At 41.8% G+C, this 22,372-nt stretch overlaps 1 protein-coding gene across 5 annotated transcripts in view; it reads right to left on the reverse strand.

Moving 5' to 3' along the window:
* Nucleotides 1-21,377, reverse strand: part of LOC141995311 (lamin-B3-like) — a 30,750-nt gene extending 9,373 nt beyond the window's left edge. The window contains exons 1-13 of one of the 5 annotated variants that reach the window (XR_012641297.1): nt 20,792-21,376; nt 16,946-17,102; nt 15,507-15,632; nt 14,090-14,260; nt 12,417-12,542; nt 12,025-12,245; nt 11,117-11,345; nt 8,458-8,565; nt 7,534-7,650; nt 7,328-7,438; nt 7,119-7,184; nt 3,782-3,816; nt 3,598-3,650 (exon numbers count right to left, since the gene is read on the reverse strand). Coding sequence is in view for 3 of the 5 variants with exons in the window: in XM_074966425.1 (XP_074822526.1) it covers nt 3,609-3,650; nt 7,328-7,438; nt 7,534-7,650; nt 8,458-8,565; nt 11,117-11,345; nt 12,025-12,245; nt 12,417-12,542; nt 14,090-14,260; nt 15,507-15,632; nt 16,946-17,102; nt 20,792-21,255 (1,872 nt within the window). In the remaining 2 variants the exon portion in view is untranslated. Of the gene's footprint in view, nt 1-2,100; nt 3,651-3,781; nt 3,817-7,118; nt 7,185-7,327; nt 7,439-7,533; nt 7,651-8,457; nt 8,566-11,116; nt 11,346-12,024; nt 12,246-12,416; nt 12,543-14,089; nt 14,261-15,506; nt 15,633-16,945; nt 17,103-20,791 lie in introns of those variants that run through there. The other 4 variants (XR_012641296.1, XM_074966426.1, XM_074966425.1 and 1 more) reach the window with 4 other exon arrangements.
* Between the last annotated feature and the right edge of the window lie 995 nt (nt 21,378-22,372).

A 22,372-nucleotide genomic window follows, 5' to 3' on the forward strand; every position in this document is an offset into this window, starting at 1 on the left:
CATCAGCAACAGGCCTGTAGCCTCTAGTTTTTGTATAGTTCCTTTCTGTTCAGGCAGCCCTCTAGACCTCCACCACAAGATCTGTGTACACATACATCAGCTATGGCTAGGGACAGATTGGGGTTGTATCTGATTTTTTTATTCTGAAGCAATAGTCTGAAGATATTTCCTTTAAGGTGGATCTGAGCATTAGGTGCAGGGTTTAACCTGTTCATCTAGCTGTTCCTTGGCTTTTCCCCCCTTTCCTTTCACATTAAACTTGTGCTTTGTGTGTCCACAGGTTGCATTTTAATTTATTCACTCAGTCCCCCAGTGGGGATACTATGCACTGAGAATAGAGTTTAAGGCCAGAGCTACACAGAGGGAAGTGGATAGTCTCAAAGGGCCCAGGAAGGGTCTATATTTTGAAAGAGGGCATGGAGGTGAAGTCCTCACTCTAGTGGGAAAGAGGGATGGAGAGATATTTAAGTAGTTTTGGCTCTATTTTTTATCTGTACAAGGGGCAGTCTGTCTTCCTGGAACTATTTTGAAACAGGAGTGCAGAGACAGCAGGGGGACTCTCCTTGTTCAGAATTTCCTCCATACATGAGGGCAAAGTCCTCACTGGTTGATGTTAAAACTTGAGCCCTTGTCCTAGGGACTATGGTCTCTTCCAAAGATGTAACCAAAACTGGTGCTCACTTAAAATATATTATCTAGACAAACAAGAAATAGAACCAAATTTTCTCCTCTTCATGCCTTTCCTCTGCTTATGGCTAGAACTATGGGGAAGTGTCTGCTCTAAGTTAATTAAATTAGGGATGACTATAGTAGGACTGGAACATCGACTGTGGAATGCATTTAAAACAGAAAATAGATTGCCTCTACATAAATCCATGTTATACCCACATCTTGAATACTATCTAAAAAATACACCAAACAGAAAAGACTTAGAAAAAGGCAACAAATGATTTGGGGTATGGAACAGCTTCCATATGAGGAGAGATTAATAAGACAGACTTTTCAGCTTGGAAAAGATGACTAAGGGTGGGAGGTTGAAAATATGATTGAGGTCTATAAACTCATGACTGGTATGGAGAAAGCACAAGAACTAGGGGTTACTAAATGAAATAGGCAGCAGGTTTAAAACAAAAGGAAGTATGTCTTCACACAGTCTGTGTGACTCTTTGCCAAAGGATGTTGTGAAGGTCAAGACTAACAGGGTTCAAACCCCCCCCCCCCCACCCACCCACCACACACACAAACTAGATAAGTTCACTGAGGATAGGTCCATTAATGGCTATTGCCAGGATGGGCAGGGATGGTAGCCTTAGCCTGTTTGCCAGAAGCTGGGAATGGGTGACAGGGGATGGATCACTTGATTACTGTTCTGTTCATTCCCTCTAGGGCACCTGGCACTGGCCACTGTTGGAAGATAGGATACTGGGCTAGATGGACCTTTGGTCTGACCTAGTATGGCTGTTCTTATGCAACTGATATTTAAGCAATGCTGACTGGGCTTTTTTAGCTTAATAGCGAAAAAAAACTGGGGTGGTTTAATGTTTGTGGTGCTGTTTACATCTTTCTAGAAGACTTGTTTTCAAGTACCCAAATTACTAGTTGTTTGAACACAGCTGAATTAGAGAAGCTGCAACAGTTTGATGCAAACATTTCCAGCATTTCATTCTCAAATACCTACAGCATAATACACTAGTAATTCCTGTTACTATTTGGCATGTAAAAAGCCACTTTTCTTTGTACAGTAGGGTCATTGCAATTTCAGCTTTATTCAGAACATGTACTAATGTGAATAGTGTGCAATAGTTTCTAAAGCAGATTAGTCTATTGTTGAAAGCTTCTGCTTATTAAGGGAAAGAAGACTCTTAGCTCTTTAGGTATATGTTCTTCTTAGCTACAATTAGAATTCAGACAATACAGATGTTAAAATACTCACTTTGCTAGAAAGATTTAGTTTAAGTTTAAACAATAAACCCCCAAGAGTGATAATGTACATGGAAAATATCTTTAATAAAAAAAATATCAATTGAACAGCCCAACACAGCAAGATCATAAACAGAGCTTATTTTAAATTCTTCTAAAGTGACAAGGTGCAACAAAATGAAGGATTTGGGTCTGCTAAAATATGAAAGGCCAAATTCAGTCACCATTTAGGTGTCCAGTGTCTTAAAATACTATATTTTAGTCTAATTGAAGGGAACTCTAAAGCACTCTAAAAAGCATGGTCCTAACATGGGCCAGATCTTAAAATTCAGACATACTATGCAGTAGAGACTTTTGGCAAGGCAACAAAATGCTGAAAGCTGCTCCAGTGCTCAGATGGGGCTGCATTATCAGCTAACTTTTTAAGAAAGGAAACAGACTTGCTTTGCTTAACTAGGGACTCTTGCTGGGCCATTTCCTACCTTTTTAGTATAGCCACTAGGTAAACAAAATAATAAAGCTACAGTGGCTAACTGTAGTGGCTACCCATGATCAACCCCTCTATGTGCTAGACATTTTAGCTGTACCTTGTTACAATGCAATATTAATCCACTTGAACTCAGTGCTCTAATAGGGAACATATCTAGTTATTTGACAAAACAGAAGTTGTCCTCACCTCAGTTATGAATACAGAAGTGACAGTGTAAACTGCACATCCTTATTTCACATGTTTAATAAGCACAGGAACTTTCTTAAAAGGGTATCAAGTCTTAGCAATCATTGGAGTGTGAGATCTCTAGCTATACCAAACTGTTCAATTAAATTCTATCCCCATTAATATTTTGCCAAGTAAGCAGTTAACTTAGGTATGGATATATTTAACCACAGTATTGCTATGTTGGCATCAGACTCAGTTCACATTTACAGTACAAAGCTACTCACCTCAAAGTTTAACACTTCACTATACATAGCTTCTGTCCAAAGTGCTGTTGTACATAGTTTAAATACAGATTGAGGTTAACAGGTACTAGGCTATAGAAACAGTATAATGGTTGGTTTATTTAACCACAAGTTAAAAAACACATGTTTTACAAATAGATTGCTCATTTTAAAACTTTACACCAGTAGATCATCATATCATTTGGCTTAGATCTTGGGGTGTTTGAAACAAGGATAACAATTTGTTCTGACTTTCAATTCAGTGGAGCTGCACAAGGTGTAAGTCAAGGCAGTATTTGGTCCACCTAAATTTCAGTCAGGCTTGAAACAGTTTTCCTTCTAAGTCTGCTTTTGAGAAAACTATTTTGAATATATCAGGAGTTTAGAAAGCTGAAGCTATTACATTTGTGAGCGGTTACCATCCTTGGCTAGGAGGAGACATGCCTAGGAGGAGGTTATTGTAAACTTTAGGGCAAGTAGTTGTGGGTGAATAAATCAAATACTTCCATTTGTCATGGAAAGAGACTTAGAAAAAGGAAATGTGCACTTTGATCTAGTTTCATTGAAGGCAGGGCCCAATATCAACAAATAGCATCCTCCAAAATTTGAAGCTTCCTTTCTCCAAACACATCTGATAGGGAAAAAAATTCCTAGATTCACATGTTCCACAAGCTGCTGAAAATTCATGCAGTCTGAAGGGTCACTTTGGTTTAAGGAGTGGTTTTAGGTAGTCACTACCTTGGGTTTAGTTACATGACAGAACAGCTAGGATCTTCATTTTGCTGGAGACACTATAAAGAGAAATTAAATAGGTTAAGCTGGATGAATTACTGGGTATACACAATTTAGCATCCCTATTGTAATCAAGATACATAAGAGAAAGAATGGAGAAAAGTGCATGATTAGGAGTTTAGTTATTTACCTTCTAACTAATTCCCACGTGGTTTATTCTTTGTCCTAGAGAAAAATTTTGAAGGTTAAATTTATTTCTGCATGAAAGGAAAGGAAAAGCTGTAACATAGGAGATGACTTCTGAACTGCAAACTGCTCAAAGCAAGCAAGACAGTCTAAAGAACTCAAAGCTGGTCTTACATACATGCAAAACTCATGCTTTAAGATAGCTAAAATGGCATAGGGCAAAGCAATAAGAAAAAGTTGTAAGATAGCCTTGTTAAAAACTACAGCACATGTTCTTTTCACCTATACAATGCACCAATGCATGATGAATTTTTACAAGTCTCTTCACTACTCTTCTGGCTTTTCCCTCTTGTAATACTATAGGACCTTATGGCTCTCACAGTATGGAGTCTTGCTAGTTAAACCATGTTTTGTTAACAGATGGTAGCAAAACAGAGGTTTTAGCTGGACATTCTTATTACACTCAGTCAATAATGCCTTCAAAGTTTGTTTTAGGCTGCTAGCAAAGATGTGTTGGTATTTTTACACAGGATTATAAAAAAACCTTTAGTATGTACTATATTTGAATTTTAACCTGGTTTAAAATCTTAAGTAGAGCCATCTTATAAAGATGTTGGCTCTATCAATAAGAGTTGTTTAATGATGTATTAAGATGAGCCATGAGAAACGTACTAGATTTAAAGCTTTGATAGCAGCAGACAGAGGGGTTAGTTTTCCTTCCTCAGCTTGAAGTGAGGCTAATGAAAGCAAAGCTGTCAGCCTCAGGGTTGAGTATTGGTGCTCAGTTAAAAAATGGGAGCTAGAGTTTAACAAATAGAGCTGGACTGAAAAATGGAAACATTTTCATAGAAACTTTATTTTGTTAAAGAATTTGAAAATTTTCCAACCCAGCATGAGTTAAGTGAATCATGGGATTGTGGATGGGCAAGAAGTTGCTAGTTTGCGTAGCAAAAACAGCTGAAAGATGTTGAGTCCCTGCATATCCTTTGATTTCTATCCCATTTTGCTGATCCTGCTAGGACAGTGTCACTTGGGAAAAGGAGTCATTTTAATTTTAGACTAATTAAGCAACCTGTCTCAATCTAGTTTCAGGCAGAGTTCATAATGTTTAATATGAAGTCCAAGTGTCATCTTCCAAAATAGCTTAGGAGTGTAGAATTGCACTCCTTTAAGGAATGGCAAAATGTGTGTGTCTCCAGTTTTTATTCAGGAGCTCACCTACATGACACCATAAGCCACTCATGAAGGTTAACAGATGTTTTGGACTCAAACTGATTAACAATTTTACCAAGTTAAGACTATTTTATTAGAGAAAAATGATTCAGTATCAATTTGTTCTTAAAACCACAGTTTCCAAACACTTGAGGGGGAATGTTCTCTTCAAACTAGCCAGTGTCCAGTTTGTGTGTAGACAGGTCATTATCTACACCAGCAGGTCTCAACTGGAGGGTATGGGACACAATGAGCCTTCCTACTCACTCAGAGGTTGCAATGCCACTCATTCATTGAGGTTTGGCCCAGCCACCTCTCCATGATAGAGGGCCAAATTTCAGTGAGTAATGTGACCTGGTGCATGGGGGTGTCAAAGCCCACTAGCACTCTGATACCTACAAAGATCTCAGGGTATTAATGCACTTAAAGGTTGCCTAGCCTATGCAGTTAGACAGTAGAATCAAAAGGTCTGATTTATTTAAGTTAGATTCTACATTAGTGTGTTTGGGGAGTTCCAAGTTGAGATTAGGGGTACATGGTTTTAAAAAAATTTAAAATCCCTCATCTACAGCAACATTTCAGAAAGTTCTGTACCTTAGTTCTGCACTGTAAGGTTGTCACCAACATCAGGAAGAAGTTATTCTTCCAAGACCCTAGTACTGTAGTTAGTTAAGTGCCTGTTATTTTCCCTTCTAAAGCACCTGGATGTATATTGAACAAGAGGGATAACTGGTTCCTTCTGTGTGGAATTTCCTGTATCCCTTGTATGTGTGACTTGGAGCAAGAACTGGTTTAGTATAGCCAGTCATTTTCTAGGATGAGAGAGACTGTAGACACTCTTAAGACCCAGGGCTGCAAAAGTCAGTGCTCAATACTAGATTCCCGTACTAGAAGGTGCAACTCCAAAGACCAATTTTATTCTAATGTTTGACTGTTTTTTGGGGTGGTAAGAGCTCTGAAGTTGGGAGGGATACCTAGATATCCCTCCCAACACAGCTAGTATAAATCAGCACTTAGTCTACTGGTTTGCATGACTGTTCCAGCCAAACTTGGAAGTCCTACAGGAGTCAGCACTTCCAGTCAGAATGCTGAAAGTTGTTAGAGGAATTCACAGCTGTAAATAAGTGATGCAATAAGAGTCTTTGTACCAAACTTTAATTAGAATTCACTTTTAAGTGATTTAGGTGACCAGCACAAAGATTAATTGGTGTATTAGATTTATCACTAGCTGTTTTGCAATCCACAACTCAAGGCTCATTTGGAGCGTGTGGGGTAGTTCTTTCACTTGAGACTGATCCAGAAAGTGGCCACAAAAGACACTAGTTAACTTGAAGCCAGAACATGCTTACACTAACAGTAGGATTATGAGTATGCTTACTCTAACAGGGGGCTTACTTAACAGTAAGACCTGCATCTGTTCTCTGATCCCATCTGAAAAGTAGACTCAAGGGAAAAGATGCTAGTGGGAGGTGGGGATTAAGCAGATATCTATATGAGTGGATGAGTTTCAAAAGCACCTATTAATAATGGCCATAGGAGCCCAAGGCACTTAAGAGTATCCAAGGGCTTTTAGTACATTTCAGTGGAAATATCTGCCTTTATAGTCCAGATTTGAAGTTGCTATTCTGAAACAATAGCAAGGACACACTGAAATTGGATATTCCAAATGAAGGCAGTCACTCCCCATTCCCTCTTCTGTTTTGTTTCCACAATTGTGCAAGCAACAGAAGATTTAACTAGGTTACAGTACACAAGATTTCTAGTTGCAATATGCTATATGCACAATATTGGCATAAGTATTTTGCCATCATTCCTGTCTTATACTACAGTTAGCTGGTGAAGTTTGTTCCTGGGCATGAACAAACACGAAAGGCTCTGCTAGTTGCCGTTTCAGTTAATAAACTATCTTTTACTGGTCAGAGAGGTTCACATTTTATTTAACTTTAACTACAGCAACATTGTGCTCCCAGGTCAGATATGTGAAGCACTGCTTTCAACTCACGTGCAAAGCCATGCAGAGACTAAATAGAGGCAAGAGATTTCAGCACTACTGATGAAGCAAACATTTCTGCAAGAAAACAAGCACAATGTGCACTCTGAAACATGCATGATGCTTGCTCTGGTCTCACCTATTTTGTGATGCTCACAGGAAACAATCATGACACCAAACAACATTTCTTTTTTCTTCTTTTGGTCTGACATCAGGGAGAAAAATGGCAAGAGTTGTAGGCCATGGGCAATACTTTGGGGGCATGTTTTAAGTACTGTTAACTATTACAAGAGAAAGCCATTGATTACTTCTGTTGCTACTATGTTCTGAACGCAGAAAGATTCTTACCCGACGATGAAACTCCATTTCACTCCCTGTTATTTCTTCTTCATCAAACTCATCTTCCAGTTCACCACCTTCTCCTCTGGATACATGTATGATCTTCCGTTCTGCAGTCTCCTGCAATAAGTTGTGTCCCCCCAACAAAATAAGCTTGTTTGTTCTTAAGCAAGTTGAAGACTAGAAAAAGTACAACTGGCTATTGCTTCACTTACCTCTCCATCGGCATTGATGAGTGTAACACCAATGTTATCCCCAGTTCCCCAAGACCGCTGTGATTTCCAGACCAGATCACTAGGACTCTGGTTTACACCAGCATCAGCACCCCAGATCTTGAGACACAGAGGAGACATTTAACGGATGAGCTTTAAAAATCTTCATTTTAACAGTCAGTAGACTGGTATTGGAACATTAAAGGCCAAATTCAGTTTGGAGTAAGTGTCTATAGCTCCCATGTAATCTACACCAAGTGTGTCGAGGGTAAAATCTGCTGTGAGGTGCTCAGAAACAGTTCTAAGTGGTAAATTAGGGCAGATTCCATTAATTGCTTTTGGAGTTGGTGGAACACTTAGTCTACCCACTAGGGCAGTGGTGTGGAAGAAGTGCAGCAGGAAGAGCTGCTAATGGGAGGCTCTACCTACTATACCCTCTGAATGTAGAGGGTTCTTGTTCCTGGCCACCCACTTTGTACTGCTAAGCCAGACTTTTGAGGTCATTTATCTAGTGCCCTAATCAGTTGTGTGGGAAGGTGACAGGAAGAATTGCACAGGTTAGAAAGTGAGCATTTATGTTCACCCAGCCCATTCCCCACTGGCCCATTCTTAGCTTGTAATGGAAGAAAACTAAACGTCTTAGGCTCAGACTATGCCCCACTTCAACAATTGCAAGTGCAGTCATTTCTAAAGTTGGGATCAGGCCTCAACTATTAAAATGGTGCTATGTCACTCCATTCCTAAAGTTACACTTAAGTTTACCAGTCACGCCAGCTCAGTCTTGCCAAATTGTTAGCGGAAAAAAGTTTCCCAGCACAGGCACTAAGTATACTTGCCTTCTTTAAATGATGGTAAAAAGACTGTTAAAGTCAAACAGAATTACTTGCTTGGCAAGTCAGATTGGCAAGGCAGTGTTAAGTTACTTACCGTAACTACTTGGCCTGCCTGAAGGACAAACCAAGCAGGGAATTTGTATATTATTTCAGACAAGCTTCCAAGTCGTCGTCTTAGTACCCAGCCATTTAGTGATTGATCCTGCAGTTAGGAAGGCAAGATACCATTACAAGAGGATATGAAGTTTGTAACTAGATGGACAACCTAAAGAGATCACACCTATGTGCTGTCGCCATTTGTTAGTCTAGGCCAGGGATCGGCAACCTTTGGCATGCAGCCCACCAGGGTAAGCCCCTGGCAGGCCGGGCTGGTTTGTTTACCTGCCGAGTCCACAGGTTCAACGATTGCAGCTTCTACTGGGTCAGTTCCAGACCAATGGGGGCTACAGGAAGCAGCACAGGCCAAATGTGCTGGCCACCCTTCCCACAGCCACCATTTGCCTGGGACAGCAAACCCCAGCCAGTGGGAGCTGTGATCGGTCGAACCTGTGGACACAGCAGGTAAACAAACCTGCCCTGCCCACAGGGGCTTTCCCTGGCAGGTTGCCGATCCCTGGTCTAAGCCATTTTACATTTCTACATTCTGGTTTGCAAGGTACTGTTCCTTTCAAGACAGGGGCCATTCTTAAAGTATAAATTTAGTTTAACACTATGTTCCATGTTAACACTGAAGATTCTTGCAGCAGTGGTTGATCCCATAAGAGTTTCTGAAACAGCGATCAGCCGCCATGTAGTAAATATTAGACTTTATAACTATATACACGTTTGTCTCAGCCTCACCATGCACTAGATTTTGTGAGGCATTCAGGATAGCCAATAAGCAGCTTTTAATTCAGGGTAACAGGTGTCAACAGCACTTCTTCCTTTTGGTTTACGAGCGTTTGGAGACATTACTCCAGGATAGTGGTTATGAAAGTCAGACTGGATCATCTTCTCCAATGAAGAATGCCACCTCTATCAGGCTTCTTCACCATTTCAGTCTACATGTATTCTCAGCTAGGATTATGCTGACTATTTGGGACATTTCAGAACATCCCTTTTTAATTCTCAACTTTTTCCACATTAAGCCTCCCCTTCTCAGTTTCAAGTTATTCATTAGTTCAGAAGACAGGTCTTTAACAGTCCCAGTCAGTAAGGCAGAGGGGATTCCAGACACTTAGAATGGTTCTAAAGTTCTCTACCCAAGGTGAGAACTGAGACCAAGATGTATGGTCTGAGAATCTAACCTCTATCCTACCCTGCAGCTGTAGTTCATTGTTCACATAGGCTTATTTGGCTGCAGTGTTACAAATCAAGACGTATTTGAATTGCGAGCTTTTCTGTAGTCCAGTTGCCATTTTAAGAACTAATCAAGTCATACCCTCTGCTTAGAGCAAAAGCTACCCTTGTAATGCAGAATTTCCCTCCTGTCCCTGTTAGTGTCTAGGGCTCTGCAATTTTTGGGAATAGGACCAAACCACTTATTTGCAGAATCATCCCTTCAAATCTGTGATTTCCCTGTTTAAGACATTCTTGTACACAATCCTGTCCATCCCATCCCAAAGGAAGTAGAAAGCCTGCCCTGGGAAGGTAATCCAATGGCATTGTACCTTCAGGAGCCAAGATCTCATGGGGCAAGGGTGTTGTGCCAAGATCCATAGCCTCTGTGCAAACAGATATCATGGAGTTTGTTAGGAATCTTATGCCCCTGAATTTTCCTCAGTCAGAACAGCAGTACAAGTACTGCCCATTCCACTTGTTACTCCTCTAGGGAGTCTGTAGCAGTCAGAAGTTGAAAAGTTTCCTGGTCTGTCTGACCTTCACCTGGGCATTCTGCTCTGAACCCCTCCACAAAACTATTAATTCCCAGCACAAGTGAAGCAGGGATTGTGGGCAGCTTGGGCTACTAAAAGCTGCCTCTGGGTAGACTCTGCTGCTCTGGTTCAGCAAGTCAAGTTTAGAATGTACAAGAGTGACTTTGAGAGCTGTGGATGTTGTCCAGTCTTTGACAGGTAGTCAGCCTAAAGCTAACCACTAACTGGCCAGGGTTGGGAGAACCTACTTTGGACCACTACCTAATTTGGTAGGTTACTCCGCACATTCTTAACATGCCAGTTGAAGAATACTGGGATATCAATCTTTACTGTGGCTTGTGCCAGACGTCCCAGCACAGAAACAGTTAACTGAGTGAGCAGAACCCTCCAACACCAAGCAGTTAGATATCTGTAGACTGTTGGATAGACTGGGTCAAAGCTATATGATTAATTGGGCACAGGAGCCCTGCCACAGCTAAAACAGTAAGCTACAAGGGATCTAAACAGCTATTGGTATTATCTGACACTAAGCACCTTATGTAGCTTATCAGAAGTGCTTTTATCCTTGATTAAGCTGGACTGATGGTGTCTGTGGATGCAAAGAGACCTATAGCTTTCAGTAAAGTTGCGTCTGTTTCCCACAAATGGTCTTGTGGCTGCTCTAACTAGCAACAGTTGCTATTGACCATTTCTTGAACAATATGGAGATGGGTATATTATTTAAACTGGTTCTTGAGGATCAAGAGAGTAATAAAAAGCAACATGCTGAACAAACTGGGCCTTATGTTACTAGGCTAGATGGCACCACTTAGTTTAATGTGCTAACATTGGTTTTATGTATGGGAAAAGGTGGTTGAAGTTTGATGGGCTATTGGCCATTAGAGAGCAGGGAACGAGTACCTCATCCGAGTTGTTTTTAAGTTTGACAAAATTCCCTTCTGTGTCAATTTCTTCTATGGACACATTTCCTGAACATGATGCATGCTGAACAATCTTAAAGCTGACACTGTGCTCTCCCTTTTTGGATTCTTTCAGTTTTCTTTTTTTTCCATGCAGGAAGCGATGCCCATGGCTGGTTGTTGCCTGGGTTGCAACACTTTGGAAAGATGGACTAGATGACAATTTTAGCCTAAAAAGAGCGAAGTGACCATGTTAGGTATGCAAGTTGTGCCAACCCCATTGTGCCCAGACCTAGTGTAGCTTCCCCTCTGCTCACACCAGCTTAGTTGAAGTCTTGAGGGTGGTATTTTATCTTATGGCAAAGAATCTCCCAAGTGAACAATGTGCAAAAGCTTATGGCCTGCTTTCCAATTTTTGCAAGCAGAGTTCAGAGCAAGCTATTGCATTTCTACCTCCTCCTCTCCCTGTCCCTCAGCTGTTGCATTAGTTTCTTTCCCTCATGGGCACTGCAGGAATTAAGATCTCCAGGAACAAACCCTCTATGGTAAGTGGTTAGGCAGCCACGGGACTTGAAAAAGCATTGAGAGTTAACATTACTATATAGTCTATAGTAAAGTTTGAATCCCTTGCTGCCATTTTGTCCCTTCATAATGTTACTAATTGCTGTTAGAAACTTCATGTACCTTCAATCCATGCATTTATCATTTAGAAGAGATTGCATATATTACAGCATAGAGCCCATCTTCAGTATTTTACATACTGAAGCCAGTAGTTGGAGTTCTCCCAGTAGCCAACGGGGAACAAGATTAACTTCAGATTTCTCCCCTCCCACTCAGTACATAGACTTATAGAATGAAGGTATGTTGAGGAAGAAAAAGTCTTCTTGTATTGTTCATATTGTATCATACCTCTGTTCTTCTCCTTCTAGCATCTTTCTGTAGGCATTTATTTCCAGATCTAGAGCCAGTTTCACATCTAGTAGATGCTCATATTCTTCCAACTGTGCTTGCATCTGCCGCCGCGTTTGTACCATTTCTTTATCTTTTTCAGCCATACGCCTTCGATGCATCTCACGGTCATAATCCAGGGTCTCCTGTAACTCTCTTATTCTGTTCTCCAATACACAGTTCTTAGATTTAATGAATAGGTTTAGTTATCAGTGATTATTTTGAGTGAGATGCTAAAAATAGAGCTCAGTCAGAAGAGCAACTTTTTTGGGGGGAGGGGGGGAGCAGATAATTGCAGAAAATACAAATGTCACTAAGGAAAAAAATCTAATGACCTCACTGAAGAACGGTACCTGGGTTTGATAATGATTAAGCTGGGATGTCAAAGTGTCAACTCTCATCTTTGTTTCCATCAGCTCTTCCCGAGCAGCATTGGCAAAGTCGCTATTTTTTGCAGCAGAAAGTTGGGCATTCTCCATCTGTGAAGAAATAGTTGTTAACGACAACTGATTAAGACTCTGGTGACCCTTCCCTTTGTTCTAGTAGAAAGGGTTACCAAGTGATTTACAGATACAGATTTAGTTGCATGTGTATGAAGATGTAGAGTGTCTCACAGTTGGTATAAAATCAGAAGATATTTTATCATCAATTTCCACTGAAATCAATTTACCAAGACAATTCAACATCACAACCCTAATCCAGCTCTCCACCACTGCCTAAACTATGGAATATTTCCTGTTACACAGACTTTTCGAAAAGGCACAGAAATGAAGCCACTAGAGAAGAAACTCAAGTTCACTAGCCATACCATGGCTAATGGGGTAGGAAGCTGCCTTGGGACAGTGCAGGACACTAGATAGGTTTCTTTGAGTGCCAGTAATCAAATGCTTCCTTCACCCCAGTGCTGGTACCAGAGCTTTGGGAACAAACAGGCCTATATAGCCATGTTTAACAGGCTATTCAGGAGTCAAACTAGTCCTAGAGAAAGCAAAGAGTTTGAGGAGATGTTCCTTTAAGAAAAGGGGAAAAAGCTGGAGGAAACAAATGCAGTAACAGCAGCAGGACCCCTACTGAGAAAAGAGAACAAGCAGGGTAAAGGTAAAGTTAGTAAGTTGAAAACTAAACAGGAAGAAAGTGAGAACAAACACTTCAAGGAATCCACTCAGAGGAGTAAGAGCATGTCTCTGCAGATAGTACAGAGGGCTTGTAATACTAGAAATGTCTCCATTAATAAAATTCTTGGACGAGATTCCAATCTCACTCCAGATTTTTCACTTGTGACTGTCTGGTATTTTGGTGACATTATCTATTGTAACTGGACTCTGTTCTGGGCTGGGGGTGACACCATTAATATCAAGGTACTTGTGTAATCCTGTCCTGGTAGGAAGGTTGAAATTCTATCAGCTACCAAAACTGGTAGATTAAGTTAATTTACCTTCATTACATGTCTGCACACATTTCTGTTAGAGGAATAATTAACCCTGCTATAACTAGTATACAGTTTCAAACTTTTAGTACCATATTTCCTAGGAATTAAGATCATGATATTGGCAATAGACTAAATTCTGCTCAATTATACCACATTAGCTTTGTTATGATTGACCTGGCCCTGTGCCTATAACATCTATGCAGAAAGTTTAGATATTTGTAATAAGCAAGTCAGAACCAAGACTGAAGTTTGCTGATGGGAATGTATAAAGTTTTATAGTTCATACTAACTATTCCTGTTATGGAGGATAGTATATATTTATGCATCTCAACCAATTTTATTGGACAGGGAAGTGACAGCAGACAGCAAGTTCAATTGGCAGATCTTAGACTGTTCAGAGATTAAGGGATTCAGGATACTGGCTCCTATGCAGAAAGAGTCTTCAATTAATGGGCCTCTCCTCCTTGAAGCAGATGGACCATACTCCATGTCAAATACATTAGTCAACTAATTTAAGAAGTGTTAAATGCTTCCTTGTCATACAGTGCAGAAAGCATGACAGCTTGTTCATTTGATTTGAAACTTTTGAAGACTCACTTTGGCACTGAATGTGCGCTCCAAGTCATCTTTGTATTCTTGAATTTGTTCTTCATGCTCCTTTCTAAGTCCTTGCAGAGCATCTGAAAGTTTGCTCTCAAATTCCCTTTGACGGCCAGATTCTATTTCCGCTATCCTGCTCTCATGGAATCTTTTTGTTTCCTTGAGCTCCTAGAGGAGAAAAAAATATATATATATGGCTTAAAGGTCAAATGAAATACCACCATTTAGCTTGACAGGTTTCAGAGTAGCAGCCGTGTTAGTCTGTATTCGCAAAAAGAAAAGGAGTACTTGTGGCACCTTAGAGACTAACCAATTTATTTGAGCATAAGCTTTCGTGAGCTACAGGTAGCTTGAGTAACTGATCTTATGCAACTGCTTTAACAATAAACCAATGTAGCAAGTCACATACTCAATATTAAAGCAGATGTCTACTGTCAAGTACTTGGTCATTTGTTTTTCAATCACAGGGGATTTAGAGATGGAAAGGCTCATTAGGTCAAGTTCATCCTACCCTGCTGGGTTATTTTCCCCATAGTAAATCTATTACTTTCCATTCTTGTTTTAAAGATCTCCAGATGGGTTCTCACAAGCTGAAAGTGTATTCCCCTGCCTGTTGGATTATGCTGTCACTCTTTCCTAGTTACCAGTCTAGCTAGAAAAGACATGTCTTTTCCCCTACTTGTCTTTATTTGACATTTAGTGGGATTTTGGCTCTTAAGTCACTTAGACATTTTTGAAAATTTCATCCTAAAAGTTCCATTCTACACCTGAATGGAGACTAAATGTAATTAATCCTATAGTATATAGAACCTGATTATGCAAAGTCACATGAAAGATACAAAAGGAAATAGGGGAACACAAGTTCTTGTTTCTAAGTTCTCTGAAGTTAGTGGTTGGTTGTTTTTTAAATTAAATACCCAAGTAGTATTAGACTGTAGTTATCTTAGCAGGTGTAATCTGAGAGAAAGCTAAAAATATAAAACAGTCAAAACTGTAAAGGTTTCCAGGTGTTTGCAGAAAGCCTAAAGTAAACCAAATCTCATACTCCAGCAGGTAATTGTTTAAACAAAAAACCACACACCCCCCCCACATGTATTAGAAAATAAACTTAGACTTTACGGGTGATTTACACTAGCATAATACAATAGTAACTACTGGATTTCAATGAAGCTGTGACGTGGAAGGAGAGACATGCTCAAATATCGTATGAGATACTGATGTTACCTAAATTTGTGCACATCCCTGGAGTTTACCCACCTAGGTGGCTTTTGCTGGCTGGCAGAGGGTCATAAGGTTGATTCAGCTAGTTACCTTTTTAGGAATAAGTGCATTTTAACATTGATTTTGTAAGGGTATCCAGGGGCAATAGCAATTGGCATCTAGGAAATCCTTGCTAAAATTAACTTAGACATACATCTTCATGAAGGCGTTTCTGGAATGTCATTTGTTCTTGCAGAGTTTTCATTTGGTTTTCCAGGTCCACTCTCCTCAACATTTCTCCATGGAGATGCTTCTTGGTATCTTCCAATGCCAACTTAAGCTAGGAAAGTAAAGATTTTTGTGGTAGGTCAGAATGCAAGAAGTTTTTTTACATTTTTACACTAACAGTCAAAGATTAGATTTCAGAGTTACTCCTACAGTCAACAACTTTGAGTAAAGGAAGGAACCTCTCTGATTTAGTTCACTATTAATTTATATCAATAAGGTCCAGAATATGTTTGGTGTTCTTCACACAGAAGACACTTGCAGTCTTGCCCCATAAAGCTTAATGGAACAGGGCTGCTTTCTGTTCCATAAGTGATCAGATCTCCAGAGTGAACTAAGCCTCTTAAACCAAGTATAGAGAAGCCTCATTAATCACTGACCAGCTAAGTTGTAGAACTACTTTTTTCTAACCCTACCCAGCCAAGGAACCCAGTTATGCTAGCATTATCAGTTGTACAAGACGATTGTCATTTCCCTCCATAACACTAAATGATCCAAGCCTCTTAATTTGAGAGGAGAATTATGAAAATCCAAAGGCCTGAAGCCAATAGATGGTTTGCATTTATTATAACTAAGTCTTCCTTCTCAAACTCAATTATATCCTGCAAGTGTAATTCTTACACTAAGCCAACATGTCTACATTTTATGGCAGCATTTTAAACCATCCTAGTGAAACAGACCCCAAACTGCAGTATTATATTAATCTCCTCCAACCCCTAAAGAACTCTAAACTGAGCTAATAAAATCCTAAACCCAAAACTTAATACATTTCAGGCAATTTTTACAGTAAGAAAGCCTTTAACAAAAAACATCAAATGGATAGAGGGTTTCCTCTTAAAGTTAGGGTAAAGTACTTAAGATACAGTAAGAAGGTCCCTCAATCCAGGTGACTAGGTAGACATGAATTTTTCCCTCCCTAGTATGTCATTTCAGGGGAGGCTACACAGGCTGTAACTGCATGTTAAGAGCAAAGTTCAGTCTCATCTACATGGACAGGACGAAAGAGGGTCATTCAGTTATAGAAATGAAAACTAGACGACAACAATGGCCCTTCTGTCTTTATAATTTAAAAATTCATGTTATGAAGCTGGGTTACAAGCCTTGCAACAGGATTCCATGGCACAATATTTTGGTCAGCGCAGATGGGTGACCAGGATATGTGCTTTCATCAAAATTCTGTAAGTCCGTCTCTCCCAATCCTTACCTATTAAGTACAACAAACTTCATGAGTTTTTAAAAACTGAACTTTTTGGGGACAATAAGATTGAACAGCAACAAAAGCAAAATAGAGTCCAGTATGGGAAGTCATAACTGAACTTCTGGTATCACCAACCATGAAATAGTGTAGATTCTATGCAACAATCTTACAGTGACTATTTGATCCTTTAATTCTTGAAGGTTGCCCTCCAAACTTCTTTTTCCACTCAAAGCGGTTGCTAAGTCAGCTTCCTTGGAGTTCAGCTGAGCATCAAGGTCTCTTATACGAGCCTGTGCCAGGTTTAAGTCAGCTTCTTTTTTAGAATTCCTGCAAGTGAAAGTTTTACATTCATAAGAATTTACTGCTGGTGTGAAGGGAACTTATTTAATCTTGCTTTCTTGTCTCTTTATAAAAGGTTAAGAGTAACACTGGAGTATAATTCACTATCCACCACCACCCAAAAGAGTAAACTAGACAACGTGCATGCAAACATTGACATCTGTATTTCATTGTACCCTACAGTCACTAGATCATTTTGTACATGCTCTTACAGTGCTCACTGCAGTGGCATTGACCCCCACCCACCCATCTAAAGTGGTCACAAATTTAACTATCTCCCTTTTTTTTTTTCTGAACAGACAGCAGCTAGAAGCTCTTGTAGCAGTGGCTGTGACAATGGTGAGAGCAATTCTCCTTTCAAGTAGCTAGAGGACAGATCTTTAAAATATGACATCTGCTAGCCAGAGAGAAGGAAAAAAGTGAGTCCTCTGAAAGGGCAGCAGTGGTAGAAATGCCAACAATCTTCTCTCACCAGCTGGGAGTGAGAATGGTCACTGCCCCTTTTACCTTCAAATAGGACCCTTAAAATCTTTTCTTTCACATCTTCCTCTGGGCTAGGTGATTTACTTCTCTGACTAGCACATTTGGTAAGTTCTTCAAGCCCAGGTTTAACATATAATGCCAGGACAGAAGGGTAATTTCAGTCAGCTGAACTGTTAGTTCAGTTACACCTCGGGTGACCAGACAGCAAATGTGAAATTGGGACAGGGGGTGAGGGTAATAGGAGCCTATATAAGAAAAAGACCCCAAAAATCAGGATGTCTGGTCACCCTAGTTACACCCCCGTGTCACACCAGGCACGTGCTTAGCATCTTACTTGGCTCAGGCGGACACTAACATTAGGGATGTTTAACTGTTGCCTCAAACTTTAGCCAAATCTCTGGTAAAGCAGCTCTGGCTGACAGGAAACATTTCTGGGGCCATCCACTAATCCAAGTGCCAGCAGCCTGTAATGGCACCACCCATGAGAGAGGGAGGAATTTTGGCCCCAAGAGACCACCATCCTGGCTATGGTCAGAGTAGGGCACAAAGCTGAGCATGCTCACTGGGAAAGATGCTCAGTCACTGGCCTCCTGGAGCCTAGGGCTTAATAGAGTGTGGTTATGTGGTAATGTGGAAGGGGAGAGGAGAGAAGAGATGAGCCAGGAGAATGGTACCGGACAGCCAGTAGGCCTCTGCCTCAGGACTAGACGGGCTGCCAGGCTCACCCACTTCCACTTTATTCTCAGAGGGAGATCTGACCCCGGCATCCAGGAGAGGATTCTGGTAAAGTGATTTTTATGTGGAAAAAACAGTGTAGGAACTTTGGTGGGCCCATGAAGGTATGCACTGGAAAGTATGGCATGCCCACCTTTCCCCCAGCAATAAATAGTGCTAGGGCAGGAAGTGGCTATGTGGTTTTGGCCAAGCACAAAAGAGGACTCATGCAGAGCATGGGACTCATTCAAAGGCACCATAAGGTTTCTGGCCTCAAACAGCTATGATAGACGGATTTGTTAGAACAGACACTGGAAAGTGACATTTCCGATTGTCAGACAGTCCTTTGCTCAAGTTTAGGATTGTAAGGAACAATCCCTTATTTTCTCATGGTGAAAACAATCTGGGAAGTGGATGAGTTGTGACAGTTTATAAGCCAGGGTTTCCAATTGGTCACTGAGTTGGTCCTCTCTCCCCTATCTCACAGTACAATTGTGTATTATTGCTATTAATACAAAAAATTGATTCCCTGCCAACAGCTACTATAAAATTCAAATAATCTTTATTCTGTGTAGTTATGAGCAAGAGGACAGACATTGTAGGTCATCTGTTCCCATTCATGTGGAATTCTTATTCTACAGGTTTGAGTTTTATTACACACATTTTCCCTTTGTGGAAATGTGCTGCCATATTCCTGCCATCTAAAAGGCTACTTTACTCCTTTAAAACCAAATTAAACATTACTCCTTAACATAGCTGTTGAATGACTGTCTGTGCTGGCTTTTAGAATTGTATCAGCCATTTCATAATTAACCAACCACTAAGACAGTCCCGCTACTAGGAATAGTGGATGCCACCCCACAGTACAGAGTTATTTTTATTCTTCCTTCAGTCCTCAAACTGAGATGTGGATCTCAGATTGACTAGAAGAGCTTAAACCAGTATTTTCAAAGCCTGTTTCTTACTAAAGAAAGAAAACATTGGGGTTCACCTATGTGTCGAAGATCTGAGGACATCCAAAACATTCATAAGATTCACTTATGAGGCCCCATTTTGCATCATTGCATTACACATTGAGGTGGAACCATTATATTTGTATATTCAGAGTTATTTGTATCTCTAAAACCAATTACACCAAGTATCTTCCTGTTTAATACACGTGTTCTCTTCCTGTGCCCTCATTCCTGTTCTGATCCTTCTCCTGCAAATGCGATGAGACTGACTGAGCTGGTGTGACTATGCCAGTCATTCCTTTCAAGCATCCTGCAACTGACTTGTCAGTTACCACTATTCATCTAAGTATGCACTTAGATCTCACTTCTTAATATACATTAAACGAGTTGTACTAAGCACTAGGTAGTAAACCAAGATAAACAACTAATGGTTATTGCTTGCAGGAAGAGTGTTGGATACTGTTCACACCATAAGAGTTCTAAGCTATTTAAAGGGTATATCATGTTCATGACAGCCAGGAAGATAAGGTTGTTCCAAGACATTGGAGATGCTTGCAGATAGACTGCACAGAAACAAGCACCTCTAAATATTAGGACTTCGATCTAGTACATCTTTTGCTGAACGCACTGCATATGTAAGCACTTCACCATTTTCAGGAGGCTGTAAAGTCATTTCTAAAGCCTAGCTGCTTCAGAAAGTAAAAAGCACCAATTCACAGGATTAAAGATCAGCCAAGTCTAAGGTTCCATAAACAAAGCCTGCGGAGTTATCTAAACACTAAAAGTAGTTGAAAAATTTCAGAACTGGCACCAGCCCTTTCCTAGCTCTCCAATCACAAAATGAGAGATTAAGTTTTTATGAAGCTTAAACTTCTGAACCAAAACCAAGCATGCAAGACAAGCCCAAGAGTTGTAAGCCGCTGAAAGTAGCTAAGTAGAGAAAAGATTTGCTTCAGTCTAGGAACACCCACAGGCTTTATGCCAAGAGAGGGCAAGGGTCTTATACAGGTTTGGAATGGGAATACTTTAGCGACCTAGTCAACAGCTAAACCGTAGGAATATATATCGGCATGTAAGGGACACATTATGGTAGGATTCTTAACCTAATAGGCACTTCTCGACAGGAGTCAGTTAAATCAGGTATCTATAAACCATACGCCACACGGTTAATCCATTAAAACCGGGCTCCCTCATAACACAGTTGAGGCCTGTCATTTGTTTACAGGTGAGCGATCCCCTATGCTTTTATCAGTTCTGGGAGATGCAGCAGATTTGGTTGTCTCTGAGCGCTAAGCACCGGGAAATCCCGGTCAGTACCACGCACCAGTCTGCGAGCTGCCTGCAGGAGTAGAGACCAGCAGGGAATTTCGAGAGGCATTTAGCTATTGGAAGAGAGGAGGGGGGAGGCTGCGCTCCCAGTAGCCGCTGGAGCCACAGGATACTCCCCCTGCCATGTGACGGGGCCAGGCCTTGAAGAGCAGCCTCTCGCAGCCCGGCTAGCGCAGAGGGAAGGGAGGGGACACCGACCTGGCGTGCAGCTGCCGGTGCTCCTCGCTGAGCTTGCCCAGCTCCACCTGCAGCTTGGCCCGCTCGATAGCGATGCAATCCAGCGCCTTGCGGGCATCGGCCAGCTCGGTCTCGTAGCGGAGCCGCATGTTGCCCAGCTCCCGGCTGCTCCCTTCCTCCTGCTCCGCCAGCCGCTGCTGCAGCGCGGACTTATCGGCCTCCAGGGCCCGCACCCGGTCGATGTAGGCGGCCAGACGGTCATTGAGCTGCTGCAGCTCCTCCTTCTCCTGCAGCCGGCTGAGCCGAGTCGGGCTGACAGGGGAGAACGCGGCCGAGCGACCGGCAGCTCGCCCGCTGCCTCCCGGGGTGGAGGACACCGCCGTGGCCATGGCAGCGTCTCTACGGGCACGATCCTCGGAGCGAGCGCGGCCGCCGCCACCCGGGGCGCCTCGGGCTGGGCGGGCACCTTCAGGCCCCTGCTGCATCCATGGCAGGAAGGAAACGCCCCTTTGCAGGTCACCCCCAAACCCAGCCCCTGCACAGCCAAGCCGACGCCTCAAGGAGACATGGAATCCCGCCGCCTGCGCGCCGCGGCCTCTCCCTGCCCACGCTCGCACTGAGAGGCCCAATCCGGCTTCCCCTGCTCCGGCCCCGGTATAAATAGACACCACCAGCTGCAGTCCCAGGGTCCTTCCGGCACGGGCTGCGGCCCCGGCGGCAATTTAAAGGGATAGAGCTGCTGGATAGACGAGTTTCAGAGTAGTAGCCGTGTTAGTCTGTATTCGCAAAAAGAAAAGGAGTACTTGTGGCACCTTAGAGACGAACCAATTTATTTGAGCATAAGCTTTCGTGAGCTGCAGCTCACTTCAGCGGAGGCATAAAGTGGAAAATGCAGTGAGAATGTTTTATACACACAGACCATGAAAAAATGGGTGTTTATCACTTCAAAAGGTTTTCTCTCCCCCCACTCCACTCTCCTGCTGGTAATAGCTTATCTAAAGTGATCACTCTCCTTACAATGTGTATGATAATCAAGGTGGGCCATTTCCAGCACAAGGCGGCTGCACCAGCCCAGGAAGCAGAGAAGGGATCCCAGCCCCACGTGGGGTTTTCTGCCTTTAGAAGACAGGGAGGGAGGATTGTGTTGGTTGCTTCTCAGTAGGGCTGTGAGTGAATGCTACACGCTGCTTCCCTTTTCAGTCTCCCCGTTCAGATGAGTTGGACATAGTCCTGGTCAAGAGGTGCGAGCAAAGACATGCCACTGATGGGAGTGGGGAGAGCCCATTAATACAGTTGCTAGCTCTGAGCACCATAAAGGGACAGATTGAAAATTTCATGTTTAGAAAAGTGTCCTTCCTTGTGCTACCCACAGCCACGTTCCAGGGCTTAATTTGTGCCAGGGCTACCACCCTTCCCCTTCTAGGTTTGGCAGTTTATATCCCCGGCACCTAATTGCTTGAGCCCCCGGACCCCGCGCACATCTTTTAATTCAAATGTCAAATTAAGCACTGCTGTGTTCAGACTATTACACACTAAATAATCTTTCATATCTCACTTACCTTTTCCGGTTGGTCCTTTGCTCTTTGTTTACCTTTATTTTAT

Source organism: Natator depressus, chromosome 10 (genome assembly GCF_965152275.1).
Source record: "Natator depressus isolate rNatDep1 chromosome 10, rNatDep2.hap1, whole genome shotgun sequence".
Taxonomy (NCBI): Eukaryota; Metazoa; Chordata; order Testudines; family Cheloniidae; genus Natator; species Natator depressus.